Source organism: Hemitrygon akajei, chromosome 19, assembly GCF_048418815.1.
Source record: "Hemitrygon akajei chromosome 19, sHemAka1.3, whole genome shotgun sequence".
Classification (NCBI taxonomy): Eukaryota; Metazoa; Chordata; class Chondrichthyes; order Myliobatiformes; family Dasyatidae; genus Hemitrygon; species Hemitrygon akajei.
The window spans coordinates 58,487,298-58,512,992 of NC_133142.1; the positions used below are offsets into that span (position 1 = coordinate 58,487,298).

The 25,695-nt window shown below is 41.7% G+C and overlaps 2 protein-coding genes across 2 annotated transcripts in view; one reads left to right on the forward strand and one right to left on the reverse strand.

Annotated features, from left to right (window-relative positions):
- rnf123 (ring finger protein 123) overlaps window positions 1–25,695 on the reverse strand; it is a 435,502-nt gene that overhangs the window by 66,187 nt on the left and 343,620 nt on the right. The gene's annotated exons all lie outside the window — the stretch shown is intronic.
- Window positions 7,372–10,387, forward strand: amigo3 (adhesion molecule with Ig-like domain 3). The gene has a single exon (XM_073072569.1). It carries the CDS (start codon window positions 7,967–7,969, stop codon window positions 9,467–9,469), a length of 1,503 nt encoding a protein of 500 aa, XP_072928670.1. The 5' UTR covers window positions 7,372–7,966; the 3' UTR covers window positions 9,470–10,387.

Consider the following 25,695-nt stretch of genomic DNA (forward strand, 5'->3'; position numbering starts at 1 on the left):
CCTCATAATTTACTCCATCCACTCAACATTAATTTAATAAATCTTCTCTGAACTCCAAAGTAAAGTTTAGAAATAACTACGAGTTCAAGGTGTTAGTGAAGGCACACTGGAATATTGCACAGTTTCAGTCCCCTTGCCTAAGAAAGGATATATCGGCTTTGGAAGCAGTCCAAAGGATACTCACCAGATTAATTACAGGGAAAAGAAGAAAGGTTAAACAAATTTGGTCTGCATTCTTTTGAGCTTGAATGAATGGGGGAGGGGTGATCTTATGATCCTGTGGGACCTTGAGTGGGTAAATGCTAAGATGTTTAGTTAGGAGAATCTCAAAGGGAGATAGATTCTGGATTAGAAGTCATTCATTTAAAACCAGAATGCAGAGAAGTCATTTCCTTTTGGAGGTACTGAACCTCTGTAATTCTCTAACCAAGAGAATGGTGGAGGCTAAATTAGTAGAAATGTTTAAAGCAAAAGTAGATTAATATTTTAATGACCAGGGAACTAGCACAGAAGAGGAATTGAAGCCTGTACAGATGAGCCTAAATTATACTGATTGGTGAGACAGGATTGAGGGCCTAGTGACGTCCTCCTGCTCTATTTTATTGTGCATTAATGCTTATAATATTTGATATATAACTAACAACTTGTAGTTTTGTGCTTTTTGTCTTAGATTTTCTTTTTTCCAGTCTAATGGAACATTACCTGAATCATGGGAATCTCATGAGCTATATTTTTGATGGCAGGACAAAATCCACCTCAAGTCAGGGACCTGCCAGCCCACAGCTCCAAACATTTGCTCATTCTTACTGCCCTGGTGATTGCAATCCTCCTGAGCTCTTCTTTCTTTCAAAGGCCTTTCCACACCATTTCTAGGATGTTATTTGTAACACTGATGTGGTATTTCTGTTTAATTCAACTGCCATCTTCTTGTATTCTGTTACTAAGTCTCCAAACTCACCTTAAATACAATCAACACTTTCTTCAACCTGATAAGAACATAAAAACAAGCCACCCTATGAACCAGTGAAAATTCAACAGCATCTGTCTATCTTGGTGGAACATGGTCTCAGTAGGTCCTGGGTAAAAGAACATTTGCTTCTCAAATATTGCCTCCTGCTCCATCTTCAACAGATATTATTCCATGGCTTAGAACTTCCCCATTAAGGATGAAATAATGCCCAGGATTTCAGCTCTTTTGCAGGGCATCCCATAGCATATAACAAGCAAAAAGTTACTTTTGAAAATTCCCAGTGCAGCAGATGTGGCAGTTGATTTGTGCACAGTTAATATTATACTCAAAGCTTTAATGTGGGACATAAATCTAGAAACTTTTAATTCAGAGGTGAGAATGCTCTCAACCCTATTGTTAATAAAACTAAGCCATAAAAATTGTCATGTTGGCAGCACCTCTCTTTAAAAGTAAAAGTTTCTGAAAGGTTCTTAGGCCTGTTGTAACAGGCATAAAAGCCTTTTCAAGCTTGAATATAGCAATGGGGCTGGCATTCCTTAACAACTTAAAATCAAACAGTCTTTGCTTCGTTTTCTGTGCCTTGGAGAGCAGAGTCCAACTTCCAAGTTTCTATCCTCACTAACACCTCAGTTCTACTCCATTACAATTAGTTGCTAACCTCCTACTCAGATTCTAATCCCCTGCTTCTTCTTTCCAAATGTTTCCCATCATTATCCAGTTTCATTTCCTCATTTAATTCCAATCTTTATTCTTTGAAATCATTCCCAACTCCCTCTATACAACAATTGGCACATTTTTTTTTCAAACATCTGTTATGCATCTTTTCCCCCTCTCTGTTAAATTTTCTCCTTCCCTATAAAATTCTGAAGTGTGCTGTGCTTTCCCCTACTACACTTTCTTTCTGAGGTCCAGCTTCCATCCTATCCACAACACTGCAAGATTATCAAAACCTCACCATCCTTTAGCCGGAAGGTGGTAAATCTGTGGAATTCATTACCACAGATAGCAGTGGAAACCAAATCACTGGGAGAAGGCTGGAGCATGGGGTTAAGGGAGATAATAAATCAAATATGATGGATTGGTGGAGCAGACTTGACAGGTCAAATGGCCTAATTCTGCTCCTATGTCTTATGCTCTTCATCTTATAAACCCAAAGCCCCAATGCTAATGGTTGAGAAATGTCCGAAATAAATGTATTTATAAAGGCTGCATAATGGTCTGACAAACGGAAGAAATCTGCTTTTAGTTAAAGGTAAATTGTGAGTATCTACACTTTGAAAGGTTTGTTGAGTTTAACACGACTGATACCATGCAGGCAGACTTTCAAAAGACTTTGACAAACAACCCCAATCAACTGTCTGGCATGAGTGAAATTATGGGATTAAAGAGAAATAGGCTGCATGGATTATAAAAAGGGCCAAGGGATAGAAAGCAAATAGTAGTGGTGAACAACGCACTTTACACAAAGAAATGCAAGTTTCTTACCTTGTATTTATATATGTATCCAGTACAAAATTACTATTATCTCCAGTTGTTCACTTGGATGGAGTAATGAGGGGATATTTGTTTAAGAAAACCCCAAAAATGAGAGGAAGGACTGGTGGAAAGCACTGACATGTGTCAGATGACATTTAATACAAGTGGTATGTTTTGGCAGAATCAATGAGAAGCAGCAATGTGACCCAAGTGATACTATTTTACAGGAGGTGGAGAAATAAAGATCTGGAACACAAGCACATAAACCTTTGAAAGAACAGGTGAGAAGGTTGTTAAGAGTATCAACATGTTTATAAAACAGAAATTCTGAGATTCAGACACTAAGGATGTTATGTGGGTTTTATGAGGGCAACAAGCTGTTGGCAAACAGTTATTTTTCTCCTCACCACAATAATGTGTGGTCAGAGGAGGGACAGCCTTGGTCTCCATAACAAACTCTTGGTTCAGGAGCCTAAATAACTGTTCCTGAACCTGGTGGAGTCCAACTAAGGCTCCAGAACCTTATTCCGAATGGCAACAGCAAGCAGAGAACATGGCCAGATGGTGGCGGGCCTGGATGATGGATGCTGTTTTCGTGCGACAGTACTCTATGTAAATGAGTTCAATGGTGCAAGGGTTTTGCCGGTGTTAGACTGGGCTACATCCATCACTTTCTGTAGACTTCTGTATTCCTGGGCATTGGTGTTTCCAGGCTGCTGGTGAACTGGACCAGAGAGAGCAAGTGGGGTGGACGTTGTGTCAAGGGCAATGTTGAGGAGGTTTGGTTGGGAGCTGAAGAAAATTGTTTCTAACTTCTCATGGTAAAGTTAGATGAATTTTTCAGTCATCCAGCCCTTAATTTCAGATACACAATTTTGCTTTTGGATCTTCTCCGTACTAGCTAGCAAGCCATGAGAAACAGTTGCATGTGTGAAAGCAAATCTGAATGCTGTATTTGATCTTGACAGGGAAGCCATCTTTCCCGTCAAACTAACAAGAAGCTGAGTGGAAAGGTGTGAAGACCTGACATAACAGTGTCAGAACTTAAACATTGTTCAGTAATTTATTTGGTTAATTTTCTATGTTATAAGTTAGAATTTAAGAACATAATAAATTAAGAACCAAGAGACCGTGTCCTATTCAGGCTGACCTCCTTTGCCAAAGTGCTGATACAAGACCATATCCCGTCCTAGATCTGGGATACCACATTGGAAAGTACAATCAGTTACTGTAAGAAGTCACACTAAAATATTTGACTGCACAGTGTATGATGATACACCTAGATCTATCACTAAACATCAATAAATTGCAGATGCTGGAAATCTTCATCAGCATGGACCAGTTGGGCCTAAGGGCCTGTTTCCAAGATGCATGACTCTCTGAAATAAAAACAGAAAATTCTAGAAACACTCTGGAGGTTTTGCAGCATCTCTAGGAGCTACACTAGTTCTGATGAAGGGTCTCAGCCCAAAACATCAACTGTTTACTCTTTTCCATAGATGTTGCCCGGCCTGTTGAGTTCCTCCAGCATTTCGTGTTTGTTGCTTGGATTTCCAGCATCTGTATATTTTCTCATCTTTGATCTATCGCTGTTTAACAAGGTGGTACTCTAGTGTGGGTACAGATATAAGCATGATGCTGCATGAGCCCCAAACCTGTTAGCTTATCCAATGCTGGTGCCAAGAAGAAACATCAAAGTTAATATCAGATAAAAGAAAAGGGCTGTAGATATTGCTAAAAGAAGCTGAGGAGTGGGATTATTTCAGAATTCAATAAAGAAAGTCAAAAGCATTATTAAGGAGAACAGGCAGAATATGGGAGCAACTAACCATAAACAGAAACAGAAACAAAGAGTAAAAGTTTTTTATAGATATTTAAAACGAGTAAGTTAATCTGGGTCGCTAGCAGAATGAGACAAGCGATATTATATTGGGAAACAAGTAAGTAGCAAGGAAATGAAACAAATATTTTGTATCCAACTTCGTGGAAGATATATAAAACATTCAGAAAATAGAGGAAAATATGTGAAGAGTGAATAAGGAGTTCATAGTAAGAAATCCTAGTTCATTTGCATCCTCGAGGAGAATGATGATGAGTGGCTCTCATGTGCAGCATATGCTCAAAATCTCTTAATCTTCTCAAAATTAAATTCTGTTGTAGATTATTAATAAACAGGTGTCTAAATACTCAATGTAATACCACTGACAGAATCTTGTTGCTCTGTTTGCTTGAATTATTCATATAGGAGGCTATTTGGCCCATCAAATAAGTGGCTGACAGAGGGATCTGAATCCCCCACTTAATTTCCCTGTAACCTATTCTCCCCAAATTGTGAAACTCCACACAGATTCAACCAGTATGTGTAAGGGCAACTGACTTCATTCAATTAACCTACAATCAGCAGATTTTGTTTTGCAGGAGAAAATAATCACAGACAGAATGTGCAAACTTAGCGCAGACATTAAGATTAAACCCAGGTTGCTTGGAGCTATGAGGCAGCAGGTATACCAGCTGAATCACTATTAAAAAAAAAGTTAACTTAGTTATAACCCTTCCAGTTTTTCAGGACTCAGCCATGTATTATTGAGCTATTTGGACCACAAGATCCCTAGTGTAATCTGCACTCTCATTTGGGGCTCAGCTCCAATTGCATTCTTTAGAATTGCCTCTCCTAGTTCAAGTTTGCAGGAACCAGTGCTGGACCATGCAAATAATGGGCATTATAGCTAGAAGCCTGGAGATGAATATCCTGCTTGTACTGGGCTCACATGTGGCTGCAGTATGACAAGTCGAAGGGTACCTGTAGAACTGTGCACCAATAATAGCTTCTCCACAAATGATGCAAAGGTAAAAAAAAGAGCAGAAAAACTATTATCCTGCCTGTCCTTGCTGATGCCCCATTACATTCCTCTGAATGTCACTTGGAATGTATTATGTAGTGAGCAGACATAACATAGGCAGCAGAGGTTACTGCTGGTTTCATATTACGGGATACATTTCACTGATACAGTACAGAACTCAGCAATTGCTAGAGAGAATAACACAACTACAATGATATTTATAAGCCATTAAGATGGTAGGTAAATATATTTTCTCTTTCTCCACAGGAGAGGATCCATTTTGTATTGATTGGTAGTCAATCTAAATTACTCAACTAAACAATTCAATTCAATATGTAGGGACAGGCTCCTCATTATGTAATAACGTATTGCAAAGCTATGACTTGGGAATAAGCTTTTACACACATTAGGAACTTTCCTAATCCAATCCCACAGATAACTTCAGTAGTCAGACTGAAATAAAGTAGCATTGGAAATGAACAAGGCAAGTCAACAAGCAAATTGTTAATTGTTAAGTGGTGAAAGATGCAAAAGCCCCCTCTCATTAGGTGCCGATTACCTGCAGTGTTTGCACTGTGCAATTCCATTTGGGTTTCACATAATTGGATCAAGGGACATTTGTGCCCATACAAGTTTTCCAAATGCTTCATGTTAGCCCTTGGAGGGCAGCTTAAGTGTTTCTGAACTCCACCTTGTAACAACTATGACGAGAATTTTCCATTTTCTTGGCATTTCTATAAATAGAGGCCTAAGCTATGTTGAGGAAGAGTGTTGTATGCAGGCAGACCTGCCCATGAGTGCCATGTGTTACTTAATAAGCTAAATTCCCCAATGCAAAGAGGGCTCTCCAAATGCTTCACAGTCAATTAAGTTTTATTTTCAGGTACGGTTTCTGCTGCAAGGAGAAATCTTGGAACCAACATGTTTGTAACAAAATCCTAAGAACAACAATGTGATAATGATTTGATAATCCTGATAATGATTTTCCTGAGGGATACAGCTTTGACTGGCAAGACCTTCAAAATATTGCCACAGGAACATTTTATACAAACAAGCAGACTGGGCCTTATCTTGCCACTCACTTCAAAGACAGAAGTTTTATGTAAGAGAACACACCAGCAGCCTGCAACAAGCAGATCAAAGTCATTGCTGCAGCAGATGCCAATTTGCTGCAGTGGAATCCTGACTTGCTGAAACAACAGTTTTCCAGGGAAAGACAATAAATTCTGATGCAGAGGAACCAGATATGTCTCCTGGTGCCCTGGAGACAGCAGTGTCTAAACTTTTCATATCGCTGTGATCATTCTATCACCGGGGCAGATGTACATGCTATGTAATAAGCAGAAAATGCAACATATTACCAACCAGTAGAAGGACAGAAGGAGCTAATGCATTTATACTCCAGTGTGATGAATCAGGAAGAAAGGGGCTGGGATTTGAGCCAACAATATGAGCCCAACAGTACATTTGAAGCAATGTATTCCAGAGCGAGTGAACCAGAACTCAACAATGGTACCCCTCTCTGTTTCATTTGGGACCTGGATCAAGGACAGCATCGAAAGATATCTGAGGACTGTCTGCTCTGTCTGGGAGTTCTGCACAGCACAATCAGATGGTCACCCATTCAGTAAGAAGCACCGAGCACTGGATCTCACACCCAATGTTGTTTATAAGTCTTAATGGCAACACATCGTGGAAAAGTGTGCAAACAAACTCCACAATAATCGTCATGAAATAGGAAGCACGTTTCTACTTCTCTTGTTATGGTGCCTTCACAATGACTCTCTTTCATTCAGGAGTTAGTCTCAATCCTTTTTTGTCCTTGAACCTTTATACATTCCTATTCCTTTTAAATCCCAGGGTATTATAGCAGCTTTAGGCTGCCTTTGACTTTACATTGCTGAGAAAAATGGGTGCTGTTTGCAGCTCACTCCCACCGACTAGTGGTGCACAGTGGTTGTGCACCACTGCATTAAGACCTATTTAAAACATTGCCCCAACTACTGGCCACCAATCAGCATCAAGCCTCACTCTCAGCGAGCCTCCTATCCACGCCAGTTTAAATTGAGAGAGATCAATTATATACAGGCTGTGGGATCGCACGGAGCTTCATAGTCGTTATGAGCCAAAGCAGAAAGTTATGAATTGCTGCCGAGGGATGATGTGTCGAGGTTTAAAGATCCGTCCAGAGGGAAACAAATGACCGAAGCAAAAGCATCAAGGGATAAGAGACTTCATCCTTTATTTTGCGCTTGCTACCTGCATGTTCTGTGCAACTTCATTTGCCTGGAGACTACAGAGAAGGGAATTTAACACTTGATGACACTGTATATGTGCAGATGTGCTCCCGAGTCAACAGCAGTCACAACTCTGCCAAGATGAAATACGGATATTAACTGGTATGAAGAAAATTATCAGCTGTAAGTACTTTCATTAAAAGGCAATGCAGGAAAATGTCCTGTGTGAATTGATATTATGCCATCACATTAATATATCCACAGTCTGTGTAGTTAGACATGCAGCAACCGAACTCTAAAAACCAGCAGCCCCGCAATATGCGGATCCCTGTGTAGTTCGCGGTCCATTGTTCAATGCCGAACCTGATGTGAAATAAAAGAGTATGATTAACTCCTGGTAAACTTCATCACAGCTCTCAAGAGTGGACCACTGAAGTTACACCATGAGTAGCCCCGGATTGGTGATTCTGGCTCTGTGGTGGCTAATAGCAGAGTTGTTATCGGATTCAGTCTCCAAGGGAGTAGAAGCCAGCCTCCATGCTTGTCCTGGGGTATGCATTTGTGCCTCGGACCTACTGAGCTGTGTTAGTCGGAGTCTGTCCATGCTACCTCCTGGACTCCCCAACACTGCAACTAGCTTGGACCTAAGTCACAACAGCTTCCATCAGCTGCAGGACAGATGGCTGGCTCAGCTACCTCGTTTGCACACGCTCCGAGTTGGGAACAACCACATCAGTCACATTGCAGTAGGGGCCTTCCGTAATGCCTCCCGGCTTACCCACCTGGACCTGTCCTCCAACAGGTTGCACTCAGTGGAGAAACACTTCTTCCAGGAACTGACCAATCTGCAAGAGCTGCTGCTTTACAACAACAAGATACAGCGGGTGGACAGCGACGCCTTGCCTGCCCTCAGCAACGTGCAGAAGGTGTACCTTAGCTGGAACCAGCTGACCGATTTTCCTTTCAGTGCAATGCTGGACAACAGCCTGCCTCAGCTGAAGATAATGGACATCTCCTCCAACAAGCTCTCTTCCATTCCCATTGATGAGGTGATTGCATTGCCTCAGACTATTAAGAATGGACTCTACCTTCACAACAACCCTTTCACATGTGACTGTACTCTATACAGCATGTTCCTGCACTGGGAGAAAAGTGGATTTAACTCTGTTCAGGACTTCCGGGAGGAGCACACCTGCCTGGTCCTTAGGCGGCCCGCAGCCTCACTGCGCTTCCTGAAGCACCGCAAAATGTTTGAGAACTGTACCCTTGTTGGCAAAGGACTGATCAGCATGGGAGATGCCAACTTCGTGGGGGAGGTGGGGAAGCCAGTGTTGATCACCTGCGAGACCAGCCTGCGGGGTAAGCAGACAACTTACCTGTGGATTTCACCAAACAAAGAACTTATCACAAACAACTTCAACCAGATGATCAAACTCCACTCCAACGGGAGTCTGGAGATCCGCAAGGCCCGTAAAGAGGACTCTGGTATCTACACATGCATAGCAACCAACAAGTGGCTGATGCGCAATGACACCCATGAGGTCAATGTCACCGTGCACCATGGAAAGCACAATAGCGAAGGCTTCAACACAGGACTCACCACTCTCCTAGGGTGTGTAGTGAGCCTTGTCTTGGTGCTCATATATTTATTTCTGACTCCATGCCGTTGCCGCTGCAGGCCACCGCAGAACCCCACCCCGCCAAACGAGTGCAGTGCCCACTCCTCGATACTAAGTGCCACCCCGCCCTGCAATGATGAAGCTGGCCGCAAAGCTGGCGGAAAGCATGTGGTGTTCTTAGAGCCCATAAAGGACTGCCAGAACGGCAAGATACGGCTTGCTATCAGTGAGGATTTCCCAGACATCAAAAACCCAAAAATCCTCCAACTGAAATCAGACTCAGACTCCATCAGCTCAGTCTTTTCAGACACTCCCATTATGCCCTAGGTTCTTGCGAGGATAGAAAGGTTTTCCATGCACTGCTAGTAATTCCTGAGTAACCCAATCTACTCACTGAGCATTGCTGGTGTGAGTCAAGTACCCAAGTGATGTTGTGCACCAGTACTCGATATCATACACCAAAATGCACTTCAATAAGTTTACGAGTAGTTCTGCACAGGGCTTTTAACAGTGTCGGGAAATGTAGGTAACAGTATTGTGCAAATTACAGCTCTTTGCGCTCCTCACAGGGTTGGAGTGGATCTCACCGCTCATCCTGGTGCCTTGTGTTCGGCAGAAGTCTCCCTCCAGCCAGTGACGGGAACAACAACAGGAAAGATGTGGGATAAGGGAGGTCAGACACTGACCAGAACTTTTCAACTGATGCTAAATTAAGGAACTATATCAAATATATTGTCCTAATTGCATACATAAGAGTATTTAACAAAGCATTGTATTATATCATGTATTCCATGTCCTCTGCAATGATGTAATCCTTAATAGGGCCTGATTTATAATAAATAATATGATTTGTTTCTATCCCTGTATATCTCATAGATCAGATGAGTGGAAAGAGATTAACAAAGGATGCATGTTATTGGTGCTGCTGTTACAAAATATGGAGGCGATCTCAGCTTCATTTTAGCCTATCTTTAGAAAGGGAAAAGTTTAGAAAGAGCTGCAAAATTGATTTGTTATAATTTTCTATCAACTCTTCTATCTCTTTTTTTTGCTGAACCATTTTGTAAAATCACAGCTTGATGGAACTTATTGGAAGGGAAGAGGTCACCTCAGGCATCAGGTGTTCTCTGAACATGTTGTAAACTACTCACAGAAAGGTAGAAAAAAAAGAGGACATGGAAAATAGGGAAAGAAATAAACACAGGGTTTTCTGTTTTTAAAGACAGCAATATTATTAATAGTACTTGAAGGAAACACATCAGAACTTTGATACTGGTTTACAAGCAGACTGCTGCATCACTAACTATTTTCCAATATAATCTGATTTTAACTCTCGAAATATCATGTAACTCTAAGACAGCAACATGTTACATTGCACAGATGTGATGATCAGATTATAATGATATAGAATGATTAATATTAGTCCAGATACTAAAAATCTTCTGGATATCAGAAACAGAATCAGGTTTATTATCACTGACACATATTGGGAAACTTGTTGTTTTGCTATATATTAGTGTAAAAAGGGAGCAAAAATAGTGAGGCAGTGCTCATGAATTCATTGTCTATTCAGAAATTTGATGGTGGAGGGGAATTGAATTGAATTGACTTTATTTCTTACATGCTTCACATACATGAGGAGTAAAAATCTTTATGTTACATCTCCGTCTAAATGTGCAATCATAGTAATTTATATTAATTTATAAGAAATAGGACAATCAACTTAACATAGAAATATATTCAAATCAGTGTGTTAATGAGTCTGATGGCCTGGTGGAAGAAGCTGTCCAGGAGCCTGTTCTTGGCTTTTATACTGTGGTACTATTTCCCAGATGGTAGCAGTTGGAATAGATTGTTTTGGGGTGACTCGGGTCCCCAATGATCCTGTGCGCTCTTTTTACACACCTGTCTTTGTAAATGTCCTGAATCATGGGAAGTTCACAACTACAGTGTCTGCACTACTCTGCAGAGTCCTGCGATTAAGGGAAGTACAGTTCCCATACCAGGCAGTGATGCAGCCAGTCAGGATGCTCTCAATTGTACCCTGTAGAAAGTTTTTAGGATTTGGGGGCCCATACCAAACTTCCTCAACTGTCTATGGTGAAAGAGGCGCTGTTGTGCCTTTTTCACCACACAGCTGTTGTGTACAGACCACGTGATGTGGATGCTGAGGAACTTCAAGCTGTTTATCCTCTCAACCCCAGATCCACTGATGTCAACAGGAGTTAGCCTGTCTCCATTCCTCCTGTAATCCACAACCAGCAACTTTGTTTTTGTGATATTGAGGGAGAGGTTGTTTTCTTGACACCACTGTGTTGGAGAGATGACTTCTTCGCTGTAGGCCACCTCGTTATTGTTTGAGAGAACGCCAATCAATATAGTATTGTCCTAAATGGTAGAAACTTCCTAAATGCTATAGTGTGTCTCTTTAGGTTTCTGTACCTCCTCTCTAATTGTAGTAATGAGAAGGAGGTATGTCCTAAGTCATATATGTCAAACTCAAGGCCCGCGGGCCAAATCCGGCCCGCGATGGAATTCTCTTTGGCCCGCGAGATAATATCTAATTACTATTAAAGCTGGCCCCAGTAATTGAAGCGCCTATGGCGTATGATATGGCTAATGCGTCCGACTGATCCGACCCGCATGAAGCTGCATTTTGCTCAATCCGGCCCGTGACCTAAAACGAGTTTGACACCCCTGTGACCTAAGTGGTGTGGGTCCTTACTGATAGATGCTACCTTTTGGAGCCACTGTCGTTTGAAGATGTCCTTGATGGTGGGGAGGCTAGGGTCCATGATGGAGCTGGCTGAGTCTACAACCCTTTGCAGCTTTTTCCAATCCTGTGCAGTGGCGTTACAGGAAAGATATTGACATGGATAGCAGTATGGCTGACAGGCAGGAGGCAGTGAGTGGGAATAAAAGGGGCCTTTCTGGTTGGCAGCCGATGACTAGTGGTGTTCCTCAGGGACCACTGTTTTTCATATTGTTTGTCAATGATTTAGATAATGGAATTGATGGCTTTGTGACAAAGCTTGCGGATGATACGAAGATAGGTGGAGGGTTAGGTAGTGCTGAGGAAGCAAAACAATTGCAGTGGGTCAAACAACTTGGAAGAATGGGCAAAAAAGTAGCAGATGGAATATAGTTTTGGGAAATGTATGATAATGCATTTTGGTAAAAAGAATAATAGTGCGGACTATTATCTAAATGGGGAGAAGGTTCAAACATCAGGGACACAGAGGGACTTAGGAGTCCTCATGCAAGTCTCCCAGAAGGTTATTTTACAGGTTGAGTCTGTGGTAAAGAGGGCAAAAGCAATGTTGGAATTTATTTCAAGGGAAAAAGAACATAAAAGCAAGGAGATAATGTTGAGACTTTATAAGACACTAGTCAGGCTGCACTTGGAGTATTGTCAACAGTTTTGGGCCCCATATCTCAGAAAGGATGTGTTGTCATTGGAGAGAGTCGAGAAGAGGTTCACGAGGATGATTCCAGTAATGAATCAGTGGAATGCTCTGTCACAGACTGTGGTGGAGGCCAAGTCCGTGCATATATTTAAGGCGAAAGTTGATTGTTTCCTGATCCGTCAGGACAACAAAGGATATGGTGAGAAGGCAGGTGTATGGGGTTGAGTGAGATTCAGGATCAGCCATGATGGAACGGAGGAGCAGACTCGATGGGCTGAATGGCCTAATTCTGCTCCTATGTTTTATGGTCCAATGGCCCCTCCATACCAGATGGTGATGCAACTAGTTAGAATTCTACAGATATTGTTTTAGGATCAGTTACCCGTGTCTGAGAGGGAAGACATGGTTCTGGTTTGAAGATGGGAGCTCTGACCGTGCACCATGCCTTCAGTACTGGAATCTTAACTAGAATCTCTGTATTCAAATCTTTGAAATGTGACAAACTATTACTTTTTCCACTGGTGCACCTCAGGGGTGTGTGCTTAGCCCACTGCTCTACCTATGACTGTGTGGCTAAGCAGAGCTCAAATACCATCTATAAATTTGCTGATGATACACCCATTGTTGGTAGAATCTCAGATGCAGACAAGAGGGCGTACAGGAGTGAGATATGCCAACTACTGGAGTGGTGTCGCAGCAACAACCTTGCACTCAACATCAGTAAGACAAAAGAGCTGAATATGGACTTCAGGAAGGGCAAGACTAAGGAACACATACCAATTCTCATAGAGATATCAGAAATGGAGCGAGTGAGCAATTTCAGTTTCCTGGGTGTCAAGATAGCAACTATACTGCATTGGGAGTTTGAAGAGATCTGGTATGTCAACAAATACACTCAAAAACCTCTGTAGATGTACCATGGAGAACATTCTGACAGGCTGCATCACTGTCTGGTATGGGGGTGGGGGTGGGATGGCTGCTGCACAGGACCGAAAGAAGCTGCAGAGGATTATAAATTTAGACAGCTCCATTTGGGGGGGGGGGGGGGGTGGGGGGGTGTGTGTGTGTGTGTGTGTGTGTGTGTGTGTGTGTGTGTGTGTGTGTGTGTGTGTGTGTGTGTGTACACGTGTACACGCACGTGCCCTCAACTCCCAGTAGAATTTTTGCACTGATCTTTTTGGTGATTGATCATCATACAGTGTGTTTTGGGCACCTGAAACCTGGCAGAGCCCATCCCTCCCCAGGATTTTTTGGAGCCAGCTGGATTTGAACTCGGGAGCCTTCGCTCTGAAGAGCGCCACTATGCCACCAGCCGGCTGCTAGTACATCTTGGGTACTAGCCTACAAAGTACACAGGACATCTTCAAGGAGCAGTGCTTCAGAAAGGCAACATCCATTAGTAAAGCCCCCAGCATTCAGGGTATGCCCTTTTCTCATTGTTATCATCAGGTAGGAGATACAGAAGCCTGAAGGCACACACTGAGTGATTCAGGAACAGCTTCTTCCCCTCTGCCATCCAATTCCTAAATGGACATTGAACCCATGAACCCTACCTCACTTTTTAAATATATGTTATTTCTGTTTTTGCATGATTTTTAATCTATTCAGTATATGTAGACTGTAATTAGAAACACAGAAAATCTACAGCACAGTATAGGCCCTTTGGTCCACAAAGCTGTGCCGAACATATACTTAATCTAGAAATTACCTAGGGTTACCCATAGCCCTTTATTTTTCTAAGCTCCATGTACCTATCCAGGAGTCTCTTAAAAGAGCCTATTGTATCCACCTCCACCACCATTGCCGGCAGCCCATTCCACGCATTCACCACTCTCTGCTTCAAAAACTTTCCCGACATCTCCTCTGTACCTACTTCTAAGCACCTTAAAACTGTGCCCTCTCGTGTTAGCTATTTCAGCCCTGGGGAAAAGCCTCTGACTATCCACACAATCGATGCCTCTCATCATCTTATATACCTCTATCAGGTCACCTCTCATCCTCCGTCATTCCAAGGAGAAAAGGCCAAGTTCATTCAACCTATTCTCATAAAGCATGCTCCTCAATCCAGGCAACATCCTTGTAAATCTCCTCTGCACCCTTTCTATGGCTTCCACATCCTTCCTGTAGTGAGGTGACCAGAACTGAGCACAGTACTCCAAGTGGGGTCTGACCAGGTCCTATATAGCTGCAACATTACCTCTCGGCTCCTAAACTCAATCCCACAATTGATGAAGGCCATTGTACCATGTACTTTCTTAACCACAGAGTCAACCTGTGCAGCAGCTTTGAGTGTCCTATGGACTCAGACCCCAAGATCCTTTTGATCCTCCACACTGCCAAGAGTCTTACCATTAATACTCTATTCTGCCATCATACTTGACCTACCAAAATGAACCACCTCACACTTATCTGGTTTGAACTCCATCTGCCACTTCTCAACCCAGTTTTGCATCCTATCAATGTCCCACAGTAACCTCTGACAGCCCTCCACACTATCCACAACATCTCCAACCATGGTGTCATTAGCAAATTTACTAACCCATCCCTCCACTTCCTCATCCAGATCATTTATAAAAATCATGAAGAGTAAGGGTCCCAGAACAGATATCTGAGGCACACCACTGGTGAACAACCTCCATGCAGAATATGACCTGTCAACAACGACTCTTTGCCTCCTGTGGGCAAGCCAGTTCTCAATCCACAAAGTAATGTCCCCTTGGATCCCATGCATCCTTACTTTCTCAATAAGCCTTGCATGTGGTACCTTACCAAATGCCTTGCTGAAATCCATATACACTACATCTACTGTTCTACCTTCATCAATGTGTTTAGTCACATTCTCAAAAAATTCAGTCAGGCTCGTAAGGCACGACCAGCCTTTGACAAAGGCACGCTGATTATTCCTAATCATATTATGCCCCTCCAAATGTTCATAAATCCTGCCTCTCGGGATCTTTTCCATCAACTTACCAACCACTGAAGTAAGACTCACAGGTCTATAATTTCCTGGGCTAGTGCTAGTCCCTTTTTGAATAATGGAACAACATCCACAATCCTCCAATCTTCCGGAACCTCCCCCATCCCCAATGATGATGCAAAGATCATCGCCAGAGGCTCAGCAATCTCCTCCCTTGTCTCTCACAGTAGCCTGGGGCACATCTCATCCGGTCGCAGTAACTTATCCAATCTGATGCTTTCCAAAAGCTCCAGCACATCCAATTTCTTAATATCTATATGCTCAAGTTTTTCAGTTCTCTGTATGTCATTCCTACAATCACCAAGATCCTTTTCCATAGTGAATACTGAAGCAAAGTATTCATTAAGTACCTCTGCTATCTACTCTGGTTCCATACACACTTTTCCACTGTTACACATGATTTGGTCCTATTCTCTCACATCTTATCCTCTTGCTCTTCACATATTTGTAGAATGCCTTGGGATTTTCCTTAATCCTGCCCACCAAGGCCTTCTCATGGCCCCTTCTGGCTCTCCTAATTTCATTCTTAAGCTCCTTCCTGCTAGCCTTATAATCTTCTTGATCTCTATCATTACCTAGTTTTTTGTAAGCTTTCCTCATCTTCTTGACTAGAGTTACAACAATCTTTGTACACCACGGTTCCTGTACCCTATGATACCTAGTTTTTTGGACCTTTCATAAGCTTTTCTTTTCTTCTTGACTAGATTTACAACAGTCTTTGTACACCACAGTTCCTGTACCCTACCGTCCCTTCCCTGTCTCACTGGAACATACTTATGCAGAATGCCATGTAAATATCCCCTGAACATTTGCCACATTTCTGCCGTACATTTCCCTGAGAACATCTGTTCCCAATTTATGCTTCCAAGTTCCTGCTTGATAGCCTCATATTTCACCCTACTCCAATTAAACACTTTCCTAACTTGTCTGTTCCTATCCCTCTCTAATGCTATGGTGAAGGAGAGAGAATTGTGATCACTATTTCCAAAATGCTCTCCGACTGAGAGATCTGATACCTGACCAGGTTCATTTCCCAATACCAGATCAAGTACAGCCTCTCCTCTTGTAGGCTTATCTACATATTGTGTCAAGAAACCTTCCTGAACACACCTAATAAACTCCACCCCATCTAAACCCCATGCTCTAGGGACATGCCATTCAGTATTTGGGAAATTAAAATCTCGCACCATGTCAACTATTATTATTACACCTTTCCAGAATCTGTCTCCCTATCTGCTCCTCGATGTCCCTGTTACTACTGGGTGGTCTATAAAAAAACCCAGTAGAGCTATTGACCCCTTCCTCCTTTTCTACAGCCGTGACACTATCTCTGATCAGCAGTGCCACACCCCTGCCTCTTTTGCCCTTCTCCCTGTCCTTTCTGAAACATCTAAAGCCTGGCACTATAAGTAATCATTCCTGTCTCTGAACCATCCAAGTCTCTATAATGGCTGTAACATCATAGCTCCAAGTACTGATCCACGGTCTAAGCTCATCCGCTTTGTTCATTTACTTATTACTTTTCCCCCTCTTCTTCTATATTATGTATTGCATTGAACGACTGCTGCTAAGTTAACAAATTTCACAACACATTGGGGTGATAATAAACCTGATTCTGATTCTGAGTGGTAGATTTAGCCAACTTCAAGATTCACATGCAGAGTTCACTCACAGGCCTGGACACTGACATTACTGGCAATGAACACTCCTGCCTGATGGGGCACCTGACTTCCAGCCAATGCACAGGAGATGGAGATAATGCAGTGATATTATTTCTCTGTCTTCTTCCCCTTACCCTGCCCGGGTCTTTCTCCAGAAAGGAAAGCCTGTGCTCCTTCTCTGTCCCATTGTGGAAATTCCGGCTGTCAAACCGATCACAAGCATGAGTCAGAATGCTCAGGTGTTTAAGTAGGCATTAATGTCCACACCTCAAGATTAACACAGCAAAAAGGGGTGAAGAGAGGCTGCTAAACAATATGACAGATGGAACAGGAGGTCCAAAAGTCCTGTAACCAGTGTATGAGGCAACACGACAGCTCACATGATGCTCCAGATCATGACCCAGCTAAGTCAGCAATTTACTTTATCCCAATGCAGAAAAAGCTAATATAAGGCTGTGTAATTTGAAGAATTTGGGAGGAAAGTAAAGGGGGATGTCAGAGATAAGTTTTAACAGAGTGGTGGTGCAAGGAATGCCCTGCCAGGGGTGGTGTTAGAGGCAGGTATATTAGGGATATTTAAGAAAAATTTTGGCACATGGATGATAGAAAAATGGAGGGCTACATAGGAGAGAAGGGTTAGAATGTTCTTAGAGTAGGTTAGAAGGTCGGCACAACATGTGGGCAAAAGGGCCTGTACAGTGCTGTAATATTCTATGTTTTGATGTTGTAATCCCACTTGCGGTCATGACCTACAGCTTCAAAAGCTCTAAATTAGAGCCCCACAGAAACTCTGGTGTCCAATTACCCTTTTTAATGGTCTAATCATTTTTATACATATGATGAACCATTCATTTATCTTTCCTCCCATTTCAAATTGATCCTAGATACAACAATATTCTCAGTTATGTTTAGTAGGCAGTAATACTCTGTGCTCTAAAGGCAAAGGCACAGCACAGTTAAATTATACAAGCCTATTTCCACCAACCTCTGAATATTAACATCATTTAATCATAGGCAGCTGTCAACAGAGATAATAAGCAATTCTGACACAAACATCCATCAACACAGAAATCTGCAAATTAGATTAACCCTTTGCTCACCCAACTGGTTACTCATAAAAAGAATCCAAGTCAATTTTCTCCCAGTTTCTTCCTCACAGGTACTTACACAATGTAATGTGGACAGGAATTTTTCTACCAGACTTGATCTGTTGATGCACTAAAATTTAAAACACTCTCAGTTCCAAGTATTGTTTGCATTTGCAGCCAGTGTAACTCTAAACACTAGTTTCTCTGGAAGAATTATTATTTTGCAATGTGAAATTTAAGGAAAAGTGATTTAAATGTGTGTTATAGTATGGAAAATCTACTGGTTTTTAACCACCTAAGCCTTGAGTGTGTTTGTTTAATGGAGTTTTACTGTAGTGTGATTAGAGTCAACCGCACAGAATAAATCTCCACAGCAGTATTACCACAGAGTGAAATACACCGTCTCAATTAGCAATCAGAATTGGAAAGGAAGTTTCGGAGTCTCTATTATAACCAAGGGTGAACTGCACAATATCACACTGCCCTGTAGTATATTTGTAGTTCGCACTGAATAAAGTTATTGAGAGTGTGATGTACTGAGCGACACCAGACAATAACTTAATCAGAAACTGATTTGCTATGGTCCAGTAGGAGTGAGCCACATGGGCTCATGCCTCTTATTAATGGAATCAAAAAACATGCAGCACCAGGTGTAGGCATAACAAGGGAATGAACTTGAGGAGTGATTGTACACATGAATACAACCATAGGGAGAAAGCTCTCTGGCCACAGGTGTTACGGCACCAAGGTTATTCTAAATTGACAACTTGGCAGCAATGGCACCAGTAAATGAACCGTGCAGTCACATTGGTTATAAATAGGAGAAAGGTGTGTGTTTACAAAGTCACACTAAATATAAGTAAAATAATTATGTCCTTTACACCAAGTTAAGAATGCATCTGAGGATTGAGTTTGATGGAATCACACTGAAATGTGCCTTTGGAAACAAAACCAGGTAAGTGTCAAGGGAGTGCAGACAACAGAATCACCTGAACTTAAACAGTTCAAAGTTTAAAAAGTAAAAGTAAATGTCATCATATACTGCCCTGAGATCCATTTTCTTGCAGGCATTCACAGTGAAAAACTATACACAAAAAGACTGACAAGCAACCAAAGTGCAAAAGACAAACTATGCAAATAAATAAATAAATACCGACAATGTTGAGAACATTAGTTGTAGAGTCCTTCAAAGTGAATCCATAGATTGAGTTCAGTGATCAGTTCAGTGTTGAGGTGGGTGAAGTTATCCCCGCTGGTTCAGGAGCCTGATGGTTGAGGGGTAATAATTGTTCCTGAACCTAGTAATTTGGGACCTAAGGCTCCTGTATCTCCTTCCCAATGACAGCAGTGAGAAGACAGCATGGCTTGAATGGTGTGTGCCCTTTATAATAGATGATGCTTTCTTGTGGCAGCCCTCCTTGTCAATGGTGGGGAGGGTTTTTCCTGTGATGGACTGGGCTGTATCCACTACTTTCTCTAGGCTTTTCCATTCTTGGGGGTGGGTGCTTCCATACCAGGCTCTGATGCAACCAGTCAGGATATTCTCCACTGTACATCTATAGAAGAGAGTGTGAGAACCAGAGCTCCAGTGAGCAGGAAGGACGTGCAGGAAACATCACCTGCGGAGCCAGATGCTGAACCATTGAACCATCAGACCTACAAATATCTGGGTGTACAGTTAGATGAGAAGCTAGACTGGACTGCCAACACAGATGCCTTGTGCAGGAAGGCACAGAGTCGACTGTACTTCCTTAGAAAGTTGGTGTCATTCAATGTCTGTAGTGAGATGCTGAAGATGTTCTATAGGTCAGTTGTGGAGAGCGCCCTCTTCTTTGTGGTGGCGTGTTGGGGAGGAAGCATTAAGAAGAGGGACGCCTCACGTCTTAATAAGCTGGTAAGGAAGGCGGGCTCTGTCGTGGGCAAAGTACTGGAGAGTTTAACATCGGTAGCTGAGCGAAGGGCGCTGAGTAGGCTATGGTCAATTATGAATAACTCTGAACATCCTCTACGTAGCACCATCCAGAGACAGAGAAGCAGTTTCAGCGACAGGTTACTATCGATGCAATGCTCCTCAGACAGGATGAAGAGGTCAATACTCCCCAATGCCATTAGGCTTTACAATTCTACCGCCAGGACTTAAGAACTTTTTAAAAGCTATTATTAATGCTTTTTGAGATAGTGATTTAGATGCATATCATATTTTTTTTTACTGAGTTAAGTATTGTATGTAATTAGTTTTGCTACAACAAGTGTATGGGACATTGGAAAAAAAGTTGAATTTCCCCATGGGGATGAATAAAGTATCTATCTATCTATCTATCTAATGGCTGGCATCACTTATCTTGTAAAGACACTGCCCAGAAGGAGGCAATGGCAAATCACATCTGTAGAAAAAATTGCCAAGAACAACCATGGTCGCCCACATCATAACTGTTTCCATAATAATGTTGATGACGATTTATGTCATAATAGTGAGTTTGAAAAATTAATAGAACCACTTAACTTGAAAATAAGTTTTGGGGAGGAGAGTGATTCTGTGGAAGAGTTAAGATGTCTTTAATAAAGGCATCACCAGCACATGAGCAGCAGTCAAGAAACCTACCAGGCATACCGCTCAGATCAGTGCAACCTGGGATTTGCCAAAGGGAGTGAAATCTGAACCTAGGCATGCTATTCTCAGATACAAAGCTGGTGAGGTACAGTCAAGGTATTCCACAGTCTAACGTTACATGCCTGGTGTGACTCTGGGTACCTCACTACTCGCAATGTTTCTAGCCATCTCACGACGCATGGTATGACTGGGCATCTCACTACTCACTGTGATCATGGGGTGCTAACTATTCTATAGTTTTCCTCTCTCTATTACACCATTGTCTGTTGCAACTTTGTGAATGTCTTGCTACAAATTACATTTTGTAAGACACTAATAATTTATGTAAACTATACTAAGATCCTTGCAGAAATTACATGGAAGAATAACTCTCTCTCAACCAAAGTGGCTGAAAACATCAATGCTTTGTGAAGGACCTGGGAAATGCAAAGTCCTCTGTCAAAGATAGAGTCATGGTATACATGATTTCTCTATTGGCAACCATTTATCAGCTACTTTAACCTGTATGTCAAATCTAAAGCACAGAAAAGGACTCTCTAATGTATCTGGTCTGTGAGTGCTTATACTCCATGAGATTTCTCTCAGTTTAAATGCCTCATCCCAAAATATCTCCAGTATCCAACTTTTATCTTCTTTATGGCTGTACCAATCCTCTCACTGGGCGAATTAGCACCCTTTGCTTCAACAAACCCATACTGAACTAATTTGGCACTCACATCATATAAACAAATTGCCACTAAATGATTTACTTGTTCCATTTATATTTATATCCCCTTGTTCTGGATGAACCATCAAGAGGAGATAGTTCTGCTGCATCCATTTGATCAAATCCCTCCATAAGAGTAAAGAAATTTTCATTGTCTTTAAAACATTGTTCTAACTAAATCAGCTTTGGTTTTTCTAACATCAATGTGTCTGTTCCCTAGCTATAGCATTGAATCTTTTCTGCATAATCAGGCTGAGACCTACTTTCCAAAGTAGATGTGTATGTACACTCAGTGTTCACTTCACAAGGTACCTCGTGTTCATGGTCTTCTGCTGCTATAGCCTATTCACATCAAGGTTTGATGTGTTGTGCATTCAGAGATGCTCTGCTGCACACCATTGTTGTAATGCATGGTAATTTGAGTTACTGTCATCTTCCAGTCAGCTTGAACCAGTCTGGCCATTCTTCTGTCTTCTCTCATTAACAAGATATTTTTGCCCACTGAACTGCCACTAACTGGATGCCTTTTATTTTTTGCATCATTCTCTGTAAACTGTGGAGACTATTGTGCATGAAAATCCCAGGAGATCAGCAGATCCTGAGATACTCAAACCACCCATATGGCACCAATGACCATTCCACAGTCAGTCACTTAGATAAAATTTCTTCCTCATTCTGAGCTTCTTGGCCATGTCTGCATTCTTTTATGCTTTGAGTTGCTGCCACATGATTAGCTGATTAGATATTTGCATTGATGAGCAGGTATACCTAATAAAGTGAGTGTACATACATAGTGAGACACACAAAGAGTTTGTGTTCAATAATCTCTTTAGCATTTTGATTACACAAAAACCTACATAAAAAGTTATTAAACTTTTGCTTTGTTTAGTTTCTATAATGTTCCTTAGAAACTTTGCACCAGTATACACTGATTAACTCCTTTAAACAAATTCAGCAGAAATGATCTTCCACATACAATGTCTGATTCCATCTGTAGTTTGTAAGTTTTATTTACAGGATCAAATAACTGAGAGGCACCAGTTTGTGCAATGATACTCCTAGCTTTTATACCTATGGCCTGTTTGATAGTATACTCTTCACTCTTGGTGTTAACAGGCAAGGTTCAATTGAGGTAAGTTTGTCATTTAGCAGTAAAAGTGTTTTGATGTAATCATTCACAGACCTGGCTTCTCTTTTACACATATTGGAACACTTTCCCTCACACAGAAATGACATGACAATAGTCAGGTCCAAAAAGCTAAGAGACCAGCGGTGTTACTGCTGGAGAGTGCAATATCCCATTTCTGGAGAGGCGACTGATGAAGAACCTTGTGGATTTATGTGGAGCCACCACGGTTATTTATTTATTGCCTGGCAAATGGTTGTTCAAGTGCAAAGTGCAGCTGTAATAAATGCACAACTGTACTGCCTTGACTACTCTCATGCCGACATACAGTCATACCACATGGAAACAAGCCCTTCGGCCCAACTCATTCACGTCTATCAAGTAGTCCATCTAAGCTAGTCCCAATTGCTTGCATCTGGCCCCTGTCTAAACCTTTTCTATCCAAGTACCTGTCCAACTGTCCTTGAAATTTTTCTCACCACTTTCTCTGGTAGTTCGTTCCACATATGCACTTCTCTCTGCTTGAAGAAGTCACCCCTCAGGTCCCTTTTCAATCGTTTTCCCTCACCGTAAACCTAAGCCCTAGTTTTTGATTTCCTTTACTTGGGAAAAAGACAGTGTATTCACCTATCTATACTCCTCATGATTTTATATACCTCTGTAAGATCACCCCTCAGTCTCCTATCCTCTAGTATATAAAGTCCTAGCCTGCCCAACCTCTCCCTCAGGCCTACTAGTCTTGACAACACTGGTAAATCTTCTTTGCAGTCTTTTCAGCTTAATGACATCTTTTCTACAGAAGGGTGACCATAAGTATACACAATACTTCAAGTGCGGCTTCATCAATGTCTTATACTGAATAATTTGTGATCTGGGGGCAATTTAAGTTTGAACTCCAAAAACACCCTGTTGCAACACTTTAGTTCCTTGCACCTGATGTTAACAGAGGGTAAGGAAGGTCTTTAGTGTAACCCAATTCAGGGAAGGGCTGAGCTTAGGCTATAGATTCAGTGCATTTGCGTATTATTTTAATGATAAGAGTTTAATGTACGTAACTGGAGATGGACGATACAAGCTGTGATGCATCATTTCGAAATGTCATTTCTGTGTTTCTGTAATCTAAGCTGTAATAAGAACTTCAGAGTCATTGTGGAAGCATTGTCACTGATGTAACGCATGGCAGCTAAATTGTATTCAGGAAAACCTAGCATGATCAGGTTTGGTGAAGTTGATTTAGGATTTGTATTTGGCTTAAATTTTTCTTAGCAAGATTCACTCTGACCCCCCTTTTCCAGTCAGCACGGCCCCCACTTGTCCCATTTAACCTGTCTCAGTGCGGGTGGTCTTTAGGACCCGGGGCAGCTCAGCACCCGCCGCCCACAGCTGCTGCTGAATCCACAGTGTTTCTGTTCCATTGACGGAAAATGATTATGATTGAAAATAAAGGTCATTGGAAAAGCGTTAGGGTACAGTCGGTCAACGATTGGAACAATTTTAAAGGATAAAGGATAAAGTGAGAATAATGGAGCATGTGAAAGGCCCTGCCCCAGTGAAAGCTACAATTATTACTAAGCAACACAGTGGTTTAACTATTGAAATACTTAAGTTTCTTAAGTGTTTTATATGTGTAGAAAGGGAAAATATATACTATATACTAAGACAAACGTTTGACTAACTGATGCTAAATAATACCGGATGTACCTGTTCCAACTGACATACAAATCTAACTTAAAGACGGACTCAGGGACGGAACTCGTTCAGAACCCGGGGACTGCCTGTACTTAAAGAGGCAAGAACAGACCACTCGGCCCCCTTTGCCTATTTCATTAGTCCATAATCTCTGTTCTTTTCCTGTGGTGCCATTTTCCAGCACTGACCCTGTGATTCCCAGAATACCTAAAAATCAATCGGTCTGTATCTTGAATAAGCTTAGTAACTGATTCATATCAGCTTTTTTGGGTAAAGAATTCTTAGCACTGACCATCTCTGAGAGAAGAGATTTCTTCTTATACATGACCATAAGATATAAGAGTAGAATTAAGCTATTTGGCCCATCGAGCCTGCTCAGTCATTCCAATTCCTTTTCAGCCCCAATCCCCTGCTTCTCGCCATATCCCTTTATGCCCTGATTAATCAAAAATCTATCAACCTCTGCCTTAACTATACTCAATGAATCACCCTCAACAGCTGCTTGTGGCAACAAATTCCATAAGTTCACCACCCTCTGGCTAAAGAAATTCTTCCTCATCTCTGTTCTAAATGGACATCCCTCTATTCAGAGGCTGTGTCTACTGGTCTTAAGACTCCCCCATCAGATCAAATATCTTCTCCACATCCACTGTATCAAGGCCTTTCAACATTTGATAGGTTTCAATGAGATCTCCCCTCATTTTTCTGAATTCCAGTGAGTACATGTCCAGCGTTATCAAACAACTCCTCATATGATAAGCCTTTCAATCCCAGAATAATTTTTTGAGAGGGTTCAAAGAAAGTTCACAATGTCAGCACAAATTTTCTTAGATACGGGGCTCAATACTGCTCACAATGCTCCATGTGAGGCCTCACCATTGCCTTATAAAGCCTCAACATTACATCCCTGCTTTTATATTCTCGTCCCCTCAAAATGAATGCTAACATTGCATTTGACTTCCTCACCACAGACTCAACTGGCAAATTAACCTTTAGGGAGCCCTGCATGAGGACTCCCATGTCCCTTTGCACTGCAGATTTTTGAATTTTCTCAGCATTTAGAAAATAGTTGACACTTTTATTTCTTCTACTAAAGTGTATGACCATAAACTTCCCGACTGTATTCAATCTGCTACTTCTTTGCCATTCTCCTAATCCGTCTAAGTCCTTCTGTAGTCTCTCTGCTTCCTCAACATTACCTGCCCCTCCAATCTTCGTATTGTCCATACACTTGGCCACAAAGCCATCAATTCCATCTTCATATCATTGACGTATAACATAAAAACAA